The sequence below is a fragment of the Lepidochelys olivacea genome, assembly GCF_965140295.1.
Source record: "Lepidochelys olivacea isolate rLepOli2 genome assembly, chromosome: 1".
NCBI classification, from domain to species: domain Eukaryota; kingdom Metazoa; phylum Chordata; order Testudines; family Cheloniidae; genus Lepidochelys; species Lepidochelys olivacea.
The window spans coordinates 242,644,647-242,659,434 of record NC_140411.1 but is presented as its reverse complement, the minus strand read 5'-3'; the positions used below and the strand labels follow the sequence as shown (position 1 = coordinate 242,659,434).

Genomic DNA, 14,788 nt, shown 5'->3' with positions numbered 1-14,788 from the left:
GCCCCTGTCATGGATCAGGACCCCATTGTGCTAGGTGCTGTACAAATACAGAACAAAAAGACACTCCCTGCTCCAAAGAGCTTACAACCTAAGTAGTGTTAACAAAATTATGAAAATTTGCCATGAACAGTCAATATGTAATTTTCAAACTTAAAGATCTGACTCAGTTACATACAGCCCAGGCAGATCCCGCAACCTACAGTGACTTCCTTTTAATATTTTCATGGTTGCAGCCTCTTTTGCTTCTTACTGGACTCTGTTCTTTCCATTAATGATGTGCAGCATAAAGAGGCTCTGTTGAAGAGAAAAAAGCAAATGTATCTATTCCCAAGTAAAAAACAACTTGAATAAGATTTTGTGTGTGTTTAATTTACAAGAAAAATGTTTAGTCTCAGATTTGGCAGAGAATCATCTCAAATAATCTATTTTTTTTGTGTGATCTGGTGTTCAAAACCAATTTATAGCAAAAAATTATTTGAATCTACTACCTGGGCTGGCAACTTGCATCCTGAGTTTCAGCCTGATGTGATGTTTAAAGGGGCAGGTGTATAGTATAACTCTTGCTGTAGCAAAAACTAAATTTCAGATTGCCATTCAGGTTTCATTAAAACCCCTTGTTTTCATTTACGAATTTTGCAGAAATTCTCCTTTTGGGAGGAAACTTTACTATGCTTTGTGTCAGCCCAAAGGTTAATTATAAGAATGTTTGAGCTAACTGTCTTCATTTATTTTTATTATTTATTATAGTAAGCAAGTAAGTGTGGGGGCGGGGGGTGAGGGGAATCTATTTTACTTACTTATCTATTTTAAATATGAAGACTACTTTGTATCCAGTCCTACAGTCCTTGGGCAAAACTCCCCAATGATGTCAACTGAGACTTTAGTCTGAGTAAAGATGGCAGGATAAGGCCATGCTTTTGCACACAAATGAATCCAATGAGTTAACTTTGAGATTTTGAACTTTGTATGTAGCTAGTTCTCAGTGTGCAGAATTGGTGAAGCAAAGTTTTTCCTGTAGCTACAGACTGAAGTTTAAAATCCATGGAATTGTGAGACAACACAATTATACAATTCTGTTGTTCCAGGGAATGGGCTTTTGCATATCTGTGCAGCTGCATCAACTGTAGAGTGCTACAGTTTACAGAGCTGTAGGCAAAAAGAACAATTACACAACTCCATAGTGCTGCAGCCACATTTCATTTTCTACATCTATACAACATTAATGTTGCAAATAATAAAATTAAGTCAGGAAATGCAAAAATTACGGTTCTCATGTTAAAATTAACTTGGCCACATTCAATATACAGTGTTCACCATTTAAATCATTAAATTGTTGGCATTGGCATGACACATACACCATGAATTACTTGCAAACAGCAATTGTAAGTATTTTAATGGTGATCACAATACATTATTTTGGGTGATTTTGCTGTAAAATGTGTAGTGTAATGTATAGCATGTGCAGCATGGTTAATTCCCACTGGTAGACCAATCTTAACTTCAACATTTTGACTTCATTTTAAATTTACAACCTTGATTGATATTTAATAATTTATTAAAATGCATGGGTGGGTTACCTGTGGACAGGATAGCTTGTGGCTAAGTTAGCCCTGATTACAGGCTGAGCCCCACCTGAGGGGAATCAGGGGATTCCAAAGTAAAAGGCAGAAGGCAGTTGCAGCCAGGGGTGGGGGTGAGAGGGGAGCCGAGCCCGGCCCGGCCCGGCCCGGCCCGCCTCGCCTGTTGGATAAAGCCTAGGAAACTGTATCATTTAGACACTGCAGGGAGTAGTCAGAAGGCTTCTGCGGAGTTCTTAGTCAGTAGGGGAAGGCACCACATGAGAGAACCTGTGGAGAAGCACAAATTCCAGGCTGGGCATGCTAGGAGGCAGACTGTGCTCTGCTGAAACTGGGACTGTGAGAGCTTGTGTTCTGTTTTCAAAGACTTTGTGTTATTTTGGACTACAGAGTGAGAGAGACTGAACTAGGGTTGAGGCCTGGAGGGCTGCTGTGTACCAGAAGACTAAATAAATGGAACCCCTTGTGGGAATTGTTTGAATTATCTTTAAATAGTGACAGGGTTCAGAGTAGCAGCCATGTTAGTCTGTATCTGCAAAAAGAAAAGGAGGACTTGTGGCACCTTAGAGACTAACAAATTTATTTGAGCATAAGCTTTCGTGAGCTACAGCTCACTTCATCGGATGCATTCGATGAAGTGAGCTGTAGCTCACGAAAGTTTATGCTAAGATAAATTTGTTAGTCTCTAAGGTGCCACAAGTCCTCCTTTTCTTTTTAAATAGTGAGTTATTAAAGGGCCCTGATGAAAGAGAATTAGAGGCGGTTGGTGGCCACTGTGCTACAGTGTCATGAAAAACGACTTTGCTCTCAGTAAAATTCACTCCTGCTCTTCAGCCGTCCAACATGAGACCTCTGCACCATTGAACACTTAGGGTTTAGTACCGACCCTCTGAAGGAGAAGAGTGAATTTTGCCCTATAAGAGAATACTTTGCAAGTTTTGGCTATGGTGCCTTTGGTACTATTTTGCCTGGTGATATCAGTGGTTTATTCCATTTTGTATGGAACTGTGTGAGCTTTGTGTGATTTTTTTTTTTTAAATTTAAACCATTTCTCTAAAGTGCCTGTAGATCAAGTCATTTGTCACTGCCTTTAGTTATGGAGCACAGATAGTGTCTGCAATCTCAGAAACTCATTAAACAGACAGATCTTTATCAGTAATCAATATTTTCAATATTTGTTAATATTAAACTGTCATTGACTAGTCATTTAAAATTAATTTGTGCCAAAGGACTTATTATGGGCCTCATCACCGCAGTAGAAACAAAAGATAGTGAAGCCACTAGAAGATTGCATTCTTAACCAGACCAATACATCAGTCAAAATGCGTAGACTTGAGTTCTTATGTTGAACCTAACTAATAAGCAGTACTAACAGAGAAATTCCCGAATTGTAGAGAAGTCTTTGTTAGAATGCAGCGGCTGTTTACTTTCATGACAGTGGGATCCAGCCAGCATGGTCAGAACACAGTGGTAATGGGTCAGTAAGTTTGCTTCTTCTGTAAAACACAGATCTTTTCCTATCCTCTCCAAAAAGTGTGTATTAAAGAGCAGCTTTAGGTTAGAGAGATGGAAAGGGAAGATAAAGGAAAACACTGCATATGCAAACAGTCTGAAAATAAATGTGCAACCCAGAGTATAATTGATAAGAACTGGAGACTTGTTGTCCCACACTAATAGTGCACCAATTCACCAAGGCATAGAAAATGTAAAGTGTGTTTTGTCTGCCATGTTACCAACTGTTTAATCTAGAAAAGATCTAGGCAACCTATGTACTCTGCCCTAAAATCTATTTTTCTGCACTCTGGCTGTTTTGTATGGGTGTGAAGCACCACATTTCTGGCTCCAGTCCACTTCTGTTTTCTTTGTAACATACTGCACCCTCGTTATTAATCAGCTTTAACCCATGGTGCCTAGCCACGTGGTCTTCAGTTGTCGTCTTCTTTCGTATGGCATAAAAACGAGTAATGTGTGAGATGTCCAAATCTAGGTTGGTGGTCCAGTTGATTGCCTCAGGTGACATGAAGTGAATGGCAGAGGTATCACCAGCAAATGATCACTGAGGACATTGGTTGACAAGGCATTCCATAGTTCGAAGTTTGTTTTTGCAGTCACAAATAGGATTATGTCTTATGGAGGATGTAGGTACATCTGCCATCAGATGTGGTTACAGTTCAGAATGGACCCTATATTCTATGAGAGTGAAAAGCTGCTGGGATCTTTGATTGGGTCCATGATGAATTGTGTGTTTGGGTCATTGAGTTTGACATCCACCTTGCTTGCCACTGATCCTTGGAGAAATCCCAAGTCTTTAAAATCTTGCATTGCAATCTAAAAAGAATTTGAGTCGGAATCTCAGTATGTTATTTTGGTCTTCATGTATTGGAAGATCTTTATTCCCTCGAATATGGTGGGACTCCCGAAGGATTCTCATATTGCAGTGAACTTGGGGTGGGTGGATGTGTGGTCTTCAAATAACAGAGAGAGCAGGAGACAAGCTCAAAATTTTCCTGCTATGAGAAGAAAACTAGAACAGCCTGATAATCTCATGGAGATGGCTGACATAAAACATCAGCAGAAAGAACAGGACTACCTGTGGCACCTTCTCGCTAAGACTAACACGGCTGCTACTCTGAAACCTGAAATAAAACATCAGCTGACCTAATAATTTTCTGTCTCTTCTTTCAGTGAGAGATGTATTTTAAAATCTTATGTGCTTTTTACTTAGGGGCATAGATTAGAGCAGAAGACTGCAACAGATTAATTGTATCTTTCTGTTCACTCTAATGCATTTATAATGCAGCTATTGCTGTGGTATCTTGACACTATATAGACAATTTGAAAGCAACAATTACAGAAGATTTAAAAAAAAAAAAGATTTCCAAGCAACTTGCTAACTTCCCTCCCCCACTTTTAATCATCTCTCAGAATGTATTCTACGGATAGGAGGCACTAGGTTGCCTTCTTCTGGTCCCTTTTGTTTCCCTTGTACAGGAACTCAATTGGTCTGCCTGCTTAAATATCACTGGATTTCTTTATTAATCCTCCTTAAAGCAGAACACAGTCAATGTTAGGTAATGAGCTAGCTCTGCTATGTAAGATGATCTAACTCCTTCCTCTGGTTTCTCCCCTTCTGCTCCCCTTTGCGAGTATGCCTTTCTGAAGAGCAGCAGCACCTGATCAGAGGTGAAGGGAACTGCTGTCTCTCAAGGATAGCTGGTGTTCTCACAAGTTGAATAATTTATTTATGTGCTGTGAAGGAGTAATTGTAATTGGTTCAAATTTATACTGCTACAGGACATTCCAGCTTCCTAATATAATTACTAATATCCCAAAACATGAGCTACTGCCTAGTTCACAGATAAAAATATATAATAGAATTTCGAGGCTTTCCTTTTGAGCATATGCAAATGTGTAGTTCACAGCCAGAACGTGGCTCATTGTTTACATATCACAAAAGGGTGTGGCTAAACAAAAGCTCATGTGCCATTTCACCTTACAGTGAGGTCATCTTTCTAAAGATTTGGAGCATCAGGATTTTAATGATAGCAAACAGATGTCATAGACATAGTAATTTGGGTCTGAATATATGAATTAGAGTTTGCATTATTTCAGTACATGATCAAGGAGAAGGTGTCTGAAAACTTTTAGTAAAACACAAATGTCTTAAATAATGGGAAAGAGTACTTAAAAATTTATTGGCTGAGATAATGTCTTTGAATGGTAACATTTTGGTGGGGTTTTTTTTAGTTTGTTCAAATGTGACAGTCTCTTTAAAATACAAGCAGCAGAAATAATGTTTAAAAGTCTCCAGTTCATGACACCAACACAACATACTCTCAGGAATGAATTCATAAAAGGAGTTTTAAAGCTATGTTTTTATTTTTGGTTTCTTTCTTTACATTTTCGCTTTTCCTGGGTTTTTGTTAAGCTCCTGGGAGTGTTTTTTTTTTTTAAATTAGCTATGATGTCAGTCCCCTATGCTGTTGAAAAGAATAGAAGACCCCTTTACCCCTATGCACACATGTCAGGTCAAACTCCCTCTCTTTTTGTGTGTGCATGCGCCTCATTTGGGGTCATTCTACACATTTACATGTATGACATTAGTCTATTTAGTCCTGAAGGAGTGAGATCTATCCTGACCTTTATGAACTTTCAAACTACTGAACTTGGCTAAATGAGTGGGAGAAGATGGGAAAGGTGGACATTTTCTTTTAACATTGAGTGCCTAGTGATTGTATTGATTGAAGGTTGTAAACAACTCCATGTCCATGGATTTTCATGTGAGAGTATTTCAAGGCGATTGACACTGCAGAGTAGTATTCCCATAAAATGAAGAAGTTGAACTGAAGGGAAGTGCTTTTGTTAACTTTTGTTAACTTTACCCTACGCTTACTTAACCTGAAATCTTTATTTTACTGAAGCTTAAGCTCTTTCAAAGTAATGTTTCCTTCTCCTGCTAATATAGCTTAATATATTTCTTTGTTTTTCATTCCTAGGTTCCAACTATGGGAGTCCCCGTCCAGCTCATGCCAACATGAATGCCAACGCAGCTGCAGGGCTTGCCCCAGAGCATATCCCTACTCCAGGGGCAGCTCTGTCATGGCAGGCTGCTATCGATGCTGCCAGGCAGGCCAAATTGATGGGTAGTGCTGGCAATGCAACAATATCCACAGCTAGCTCCACGCAGAGGAAACGACAGCAGTATGGGAAACAGAAAAAACAGGGTACAACCACAGCTACACGTCCTCCCCGGGCATTGCTGTGTTTAACGCTGAAAAATCCCATCCGGAGGGCATGCATCAGCATCGTCGAATGGAAATATCCTTTTCGATTTAGTCACATAGAAACCAGCAAGTTGTTATTGTGCATTAGGCACAGTGCATAAATATGAATAAATAAATACATTAGGCTGATGGGCACCTCTGGGAATCTAAAGTCGATGAGTAGTCTCTGATGAGTTCATTGAGAACAGTTGTGCTCAAAAAGTTTAGGCAACTGTACTAGGCTAGAGTCTTGACTGTACTGCAGCATATCAGAAGCCCGTAAAAGTTTTGCCTGATGGAGTTAGTGTCAAATTTTGCCCTTACAAAAGCATGTACAACTTATGCTGAAATCAGTTGGAGCTGTGCAAGGATCTCTGAGGGCAGAATTGGACCCATATTATATGAATGATAGCAATGGATCACATGCTTTTTTAGTTACTCATGCTTTGCCTATTGTGTAACTTAGGGTACATCTACACTGCAATAAAAAACCTTCAGCAGGCCCAAACCAGCTGACTTGGGCTCACTGGGCTCGAGCTGCAGGGCTGTTTAATTGCAGTGTTGACTTCTGGTCTTGTGCTGCAGCCCAAGCTCTGGGATCCTCCTATTTCACAGGGTCCTAGAGCCCAGGTTCCAGCCCAAGCCTGGAAGTCTACACAGCAATGAAACAGCCCTGCATCCTGAGCCCTGTGAGCCTGAGTCAGCAGGGTCAGCCACAGGTTTTGAATTGCAGTGCAAACATACCCTTAGAGAATTTGATGGTATGTAATTCAAAATTCAAGAGCTGTGTAAATTGTGGTGGCACACTAAATAATACAGCATGCATCCTGGAAAGAAAAGGGAATGACATTGGCATGGAAGAGTGAAACATGATAAAGTGTTTTCTGTGATTGGGCCAAATCCTGTTCACCTTACTCATGGGAGTAATTCCACTGAAATCACTAGGACTATTCGCATGAGTAAAGTGAGCAAGATTTTGCCTGTTAACTGGAACTGGGCAAGAGAGAGAGACTAGGGGATGAGTGTGTGACTTATAGTATAAACAATCCAGTAAAAGTTAGAGAGTGGGTGTCTGGATCTAGCATTATGAGCAAGGGGCAGACAGTCAGATAATATCTATTACCAGTGTGACAGAACAGTAGAATTCAAGGGCCCAGTCCTGATCCCCTTAAAGTCAATGAGAGTTTGGCCATTTACATCAAAAGGAGCAGAACCTAATTTATAATATAGTTTTATTTTGTACAGTGTCTGTCAAACTGTATCCCAAATCCCACTGGAGTGAAATACACATTAAAATACAAAGAAAAACTTTCAAAACAACATAAATCAAAACTAGTCAGAAATGATGATTGTTAGAAAATCACTAGGTAGGCAGGGATCTTCAATAAATCCCAGGGACAGGACAAGAGGGTTATGGGTAGGAGGGGAAACAGGGCTCGGATCAGCCTTTCTGATGAAGATAGTTCAGAACTCAACAGCATGTAGGATGATGGAAATTGACTGATGGTTTTTAAGATTTGATGTGCTTATTTAGATGTTGCTCCCAATGAGGTTTGGAGGGCAAAATGTAAAGATGGGAAAGAACCCAGCACTATAAGCCTGTTTAGACCTTGCTGAAACAAAATCTTCTTTTTCAGATGGAGAATGTGTTAAAAATGGCCCTGTCAATAAGGGTTCATAGATGTCCTTAAGCATCTACCAGTCTGTTCCTTCCTTTTTGGGATGCTAGTTCTTAATCCCTTTGATTGGTTTTGCTACTTGTTATCCCTTCTGACCCAACACTAATGCTTTTAGCATAAAATGATGGATGGATGACTTAGGGGTCTAAACTGAATATTGGTTTATTTACTGGCACCTCAGTAACCACATGTCTTCAGGTAGACAGCATGAATTGAAGTTTGATAAATGAATAAGATCAGTGTTGGATGAAGGGACTTGTGTTGTAAAACAGGATGGAGCACTGATGAGCTTTGGAGAGGATCAAGCAATGCAATCAAATCAATTTGAACATGCTGGTGCTCGATTTTTGTTTATTTTATTTTTTTAAAGCTAGTAAATAGAAGATTTTTTTTCTATCAAAAACTGTCCCTGAAAGTCTAGTGTTTACAACCACAAAATATTTCAATATCATCAAAGGGTTATGATGAGATTTCATCTTATTCAGCACTCTGATTATTCCCAATTATTTAAAATTATTTAGAAGGGCTGGGCTTAATGTTCTGAACACTTAAAGTCAAAGCACACAGGATGTTAAATAAATATCAGATGTCATTAATGGCCTTTTTATTTTCCTATGCTGTGATTTGCAGCTTCCCACAAAAAAAAAAAGTCCAAACCTGCAAAGCCTTACTTCTGAGATGTGTCTGGTCACATATATACAAGGGCTCCCATTGTAATAGATATAGTAACAGTTATTAAAGGGGTGCTATCAAGGTTGTTAGGACTAAAACTTGGCCTGTGAGTACCTGGAAAGTTGTATTCTATTGTACCTTAAGGTTCCCAACTGTGCACTTTTTATATATCTGATAAAATCCTGACCCTATTGAAATTCAGTGGGTGTGTTCCCAGTCAGTGGTGCTCCCAGTGTCTTCAGAAGGCCAGGATTTTACACCAATCCTTGCTCTAGTGCAACATTTAGACACTGTCAATTTACATTTGGCTCAAAAATTAAATTTGGAAATATTAAACTTTTATAAAACCTAACACCAATATAAATGTTCCACAATTAAAAAAAGAAATTCCAGTGAAATGGTTTTTAGACAAAATAAACATTTGTCTACAGTGCTTGAAACCCAAACACTACAGCATTAAGATCACAGAAATAAAACTGGCTATAAATAAAAGTTAAACCAACTTTGGTCTTGATTCTTCAAAGGCTTGGGCATGTATTTAACTTTAAACACTGGGAATCATATCCATGTCTTTGCAGAACTGGGATCAGAACTGATTGTCCAAAGAGAGAGAGAAAAAGTAAACAAAGGCCATAAAGGGTGACAAACTGGATTTTAAAAATTCATTCACTTTCCATAATCTACGGTCTTATTAGTAGCATACAATAGTTAAATAAATGTTTGTTTCCAGTATTTAATTTCTAAACTGACACTGTTCCTTTCAGAAAAAGACCTTAAAAAGCAGCAGCCAACAAGAATTTGGGTGCTGATTAGAGCTGGAATAAACTAGTTCATCAGAAAAATTTCACCACCAAAAAATGAAGTTTTGGTTAACCAGAAATTATTCACAAACGTGTGTTGAATTCACTGAATAGTTTCAGCCCCCTTTGCCCCCCCCAACAATTTTTAGGCTAGAGTGACATGGGGATTTAGGTGCCACTCACAAAACTGGAGGTGGTGCCCATATTCCCCTTTTACCCAAGCCAAGAGCATTCACTCAGGATATAGGAGACTTGGGTTCAAGCCCCTCTTCTGCCTGAGATGGAGCAGGGATATGAACTTGAGTTTCCTGCATTGAATGTGAGTTCCCTAACCACTGGACTATAGGGTATCCTGGTGTGGGTCTCTCTCAATGTCTCCTGTTGAAGCTGTACCACTTTTTGTAAATTCATTGGGCCAGAGCCAGAGAGTGAGACTACAGTTTGGTGGGTAGGGCACTCACCTCAGAGAGGGGAACACTTGGGTTCATGTCCAGGCTGTAGTGCAGGGGGGTAAAACTTTTTGGCCCGAGGGCCACATCGGGGAATAGAAATTGTATGGCGGGCCATGAATGCTCATAAAATTGGGGTTGGGGTGTGGGCTCTGGGGTGGGGCTGGGGATGAGAGGTTTGGGGTACAGGAGGGTGCTCTGGGCTGGGATTGAGGGGTTTGGAGAGTGGGAAGGGGATCAGGGCTGAGGCAGGGGGTTGGGGCATGGGGAGAGGTTCAGGGAGTTCAGGCTCTGAGTGGTGCTTACCTCAAGTGGCTCCCAGAAGCAGTGGCATGTCCCTTCTCCTGCTCCTATGCGGGGGCATGGCCAGGCAGCTCTGCACACTGCCCCATCCACAGGCACCGACCCTGCAGCTCCCACTGGAGCACATAGGAGCCAGAGCGTGGCCATGCCATGGCTACTGGGAGCTGCATGGTGTGGCCCCCGGACTGAGCTGTGTGGTCCAGCTCTCGACCCAGCACCCCGGCCAGAGCGGGGCTGACCCGCGTGGTGCGGCCCCAACCTAGTACCCTGGCTGGAGCGGGGCTGAGCCGTGTGGTCTGGCTCGCAGGCCAGCTTAAAACGGCTTGCAGGCCGGATCTGTCCCTCAGGGTGTAGTTTGCCCACCCCTGCTCTAGTGACTATTTATATAAAGTGGAAAAGGTTCAGCAGGAGAGATTGAGACCCACCCACTGAGTAGGGCATTTACCTGCAATGTGGGAGACTCAAGTTCAAATCCATGCTCCACATCAGGCAGAGGAGGGACTTGAACCTGGGTCCCCCATATCCTGGGTGCATACACTTGGCTATTGGGTAAAAAGGGTAAAAAATATTCCCACCTGCTTCTCCACTTGGTGAATGCCTGAAATTGAAATATTATGTTTTGATCAACCTGAAATAAATTATTTTTTCATTGTTTTGTTTTGTTTTGTTTTCTGTTTGTTTCTCTGAGAAAACTGAACAATTTACATTTTGGGTCAATCTAAAACAATTTTGATTTTTTGTTAGATTTTTCAGTTTGGCCAGTGAACCAAAAAATTGGTTATTTTCACAGCTCTAGGCCTGATATTGCACACTTGTGTATGTAACTCTATGCACCTGAGTGGTCCTATTAAGATCAATGAGTCCATGTGTGCATAAAGTTAAGTGTGGCTCCAATCCAATTCCTGCTGAACTCAGTGGAAAGACTCACATTGGTTTCAATGGACATTGGATAGGGCTCTATATGTATAAGTGGTTGTGCAGGATTTGGGCCTTATTGTGCGCCCCAAAAGTAAATTTTTAAAAAGTGTGTGTGTGCGCACACCTTGGAGCTGAAATGCCCCTGCATAGGTTTCCTGGCATAGTGTGTGCTTGGCTGAAGAGTATCCCTGACATATTGGCTAGGCTGTCATTTGTTTTGCATGTGAAGCCAATGTACACAAAAATACAATTAAAAAAAATCCTATTCCAGCAAATAGATTATTAAAAAAAAAAATCCTTGGCTTGAATCCTTCAGATAAGGTGGTGCAGTATGAAAACTTTAAGATGGGCCACTTTTTACCTTAACAACCTTGATCATGCCTTTTAAACAACCTCTGGTTAAACACACACACACACTCTTAATTCCTTTTGAGATCAAGACTGAGGAAAGAGATGCTGTGTTAAAAATATATCACAAGCTATTTGTTACAGATCCTAGTGCTTCATTGAATGTCTCTTTGAAATGTGAGGGAACAGGGTTAAGAAATGCTAAACTGCTGTCAAAAATATTTAAAATATATAGTCCTAAATGACAGCTGTATATGGACAAGAGAAACTGTATCACAAAAGGAAAAAGAGGTCCAGTCTGAATAGGCATTTCTATTAAAAATAGCACAACTGTACATGAGGGGAAAATAAAGTAAAATTCAATCTAAATAAAAGAAGAAAAAACATTTAAGAAATCTGTGTTTACTCTGGCACGCGACTGGCCTACACTGCTTTTGACATATTAGGAAGAATCTTGGCTGGGACCTCCTAAAAGCACTTAAAAAGGCATATGTTTCTTTTCAGAATATAAGGGTCTTGGAATGTTTTCTTTAAACAGAATTCTTATAAATCTTTTTTTTTTTTACTTGTGTGCACGCATTTCAGAATAACTTCCTTAACTCCATTCCTCAGACCATTTGAAATAATTATTTTACTGACTATTTTTGCCAATTGTGTGGCCTTAGCTATCTATATCCCCTTTCCAGAAGATGATTCCAATGCCACCAATTCCAATCTGGTAAGTCCTCACAGATGTCCAATTTTACTCTTTTGTAGACCTTGTTTAAAACTGACTGGAGAGTCTGTCAGGAGCTAAGGAGAAAATAAGGCATGCATCAACTCCATACAACAGAACTGTGGATTTTAGTTTTGAATGCTCGTATTGCTCTTTATTCATATTAGCACTTGTCTCATCAAGGCCTGTTGTAGGAAAGAATATTCCAAAAAACGGTGAGAATCCTGTATGTGGTGTTTTGGTTAGTAAATCTGTGTGTGCTGTAGAAGTGTTTGGTAAATTTAAACTACAGGTGTTTTCAGAATATCTTTAATTATTGATTGCTATGCCTTTGTTTCATTAAGTGCCTTTGTGTAATTGATAAGGTCCTTTTCTCAGGTGGTGTACAGCAGTGCAGCTTGGTGTCTAATTTCTAGGAAGCTCGTTGGGACTTGTGTGTGTTTGAAGGACTTTTTTTCTCATGCCTGGGAAGATTGCTGTTCCTGTTTCCATTGATGCAAATGCCACTATTTTGGGATAGGTTGTCCATGGAAAAAGGAAGGAGTGTTTACTTTTGGCTTAGTGTGAAGTCATAGCAAAGAACTCTGTTAAGGCAGAGCACAACACAAAACAGAGGTCTGGAATGCAATCCACAGAACAGAATAAAATTTAGCCCTCCCTCTGAAAATATTATGTGAATAAATCTAATGATCTGATTGGGACAGCATGAAGTCTTACTCTGGGAGGGTGAGACTTGAGATATTGTTCTCTTACCCCAGTTGAAACTCTGTCACATGAGAGACCTTCTGGATCGATAGAGTGGGGGAAATAAGGGCCATTTCTCCTAAACAGAGACAGCTGGCATGTATGACCTGTTAAAAATGTCATGCTATTCTCTGGGGAACGGGTCGTTTTGATTAAATATTCTCTTGAAGTTGTCTAAAACAAATTGCAGTAAAAATAAAGACTTTAGATCTTTCCTGGAACACAGATCCTGGGTAACATCTTAAACTTACTCTTTTGCTTTGAGAGAAAAGGCAGGTGAGGTAATACCTTTTATTTGACCAAGAAGAATATTAGCTGACCCACCTTGTCTCTCTAGCTGATGCTCGCCCATTGGGGGACCTAAGCAGGAATATTTTTGCCCACCCCCAGTACTAAAACAGGCAAGTTCTTATAATAAAAAGTGAATAGGGGGCCCTCTTTGGGCTGTTTGGGGCCCTAAACAATTGCTTAGTCTGCTTCTGCCTAGCACCGGTTCTGCAAACAACCTTCTTGCTTTGAAACGTCTTTAAAAAGTTAAAAACAGGGAAGAAGTATGTGCCTGTTCATGTGTTTTCAGCCATTTTCCACTTAGCTTCAAACTCATATTGGGTTTTCAACAAGGATGTTTGTGAGTTGGTATCATGACCTATTGCCGTTTGTCCTGCTTTCTGATTGAACCATTGGAAACAGAGTGCTGGATGATGATGATGATGGGTTGCGTGGGTGTGCGGATAATTTACTTTAACAGTAAAACACGTCCCTTTTCAGCAATGGACATCTTGTAATAAAAGTCAAACAACAGTTTCTGTGTCTTATACAAACAGGAATTTCCCTTAATGGCCATTATAATAAACAGAATACTGTCTTCTTGTCTACTATACATTTTGATTTATAACATTAAAAGATACAAATGAAGCAGATTTGAAGCTTGGAGGACTTCAATTTCATCCTATTCCAGAGCTAAGTTAAATTGGGCTGAGGATACTTGTCTTATTTCAGCATCATGAAACTACTGGATAATGGCAACTGAGTAACATTTCAGATAAACTTTGGTAATAGGATCAGGTAGACTGAAGTTGGCCTGTCTGGCATTATGATTAAAATTAAGTTGAGCAGCTGCCATGCAGAGATCTGTTGCACACATATGGTACCTCTGTTTAATATCTCACCTCATCCCATGACCGTCCTATCAAAACACCTCCCCTTATTTGTGGGTGATATAATATAAAATACAAGAATTCCTAGGGATAGGTTAGTAAAAGGTGTCCACTTTGCTTGGGGCTGGGTAGAAATAATTCATGTATTTGGGCAGCTGGTCTAGGGAGTTAGAAAAAAAGGGGGAAAGAAAAAAAAATTAACTGTTTCCCTATATCCTGTTGTTGTTTTTTGATCTCAGTGGAATAACAATTTAAAATGTCAGCAAAGGCTCACATAGTAGGTCATATGTCCAATGGCAGTGAAGTGGGGTTTCATTCAGTGGCAGTAAGGCTTTACTTTGCATTATGTGCTGAGCCCTGGAGCACTGACTGCTGAATGGCCTCTTGTCCTGCCCCTTGTAAAAGGGGCATTCCGTTAAAATCAATAGAATGTCAGGACATAACCTGGTTGGTTCATCCTAAGGGAAACCTCCCCTTTGCTGAATTAAGCTTTCAAGTTGTATTTCATTCAGTACAGAGTTCTACCTGTTAACATTTTGTTTTCTCCCAAAAGTTGATATGCACAGGTTTTAATATTTGTACCCTGGAATTAAAAAAAAATACATTGTATAACCTATTTCACACACAGTGCATTCCAAAATGCTTCACAGAAATGTGGAATAT

At 40.0% G+C, this 14,788-nt stretch overlaps 1 protein-coding gene across 3 annotated transcripts in view; it reads left to right on the top strand.

Annotated features, from left to right (window-relative positions):
• The window catches only part of CACNA1C (calcium voltage-gated channel subunit alpha1 C), a 633,467-nt gene that overhangs the window by 26,147 nt on the left and 592,532 nt on the right, over positions 1-14,788 (top strand). For all 3 annotated transcript variants that reach the window (XM_084640503.1, XM_084640501.1, XM_084640502.1), the window contains exons 2-3: positions 6,074-6,395; positions 12,122-12,227. In XM_084640503.1, the coding sequence (XP_084496629.1) occupies positions 6,074-6,395; positions 12,122-12,227 (428 nt within the window). The remainder of the gene's footprint in view (positions 1-6,073; positions 6,396-12,121; positions 12,228-14,788) is intronic.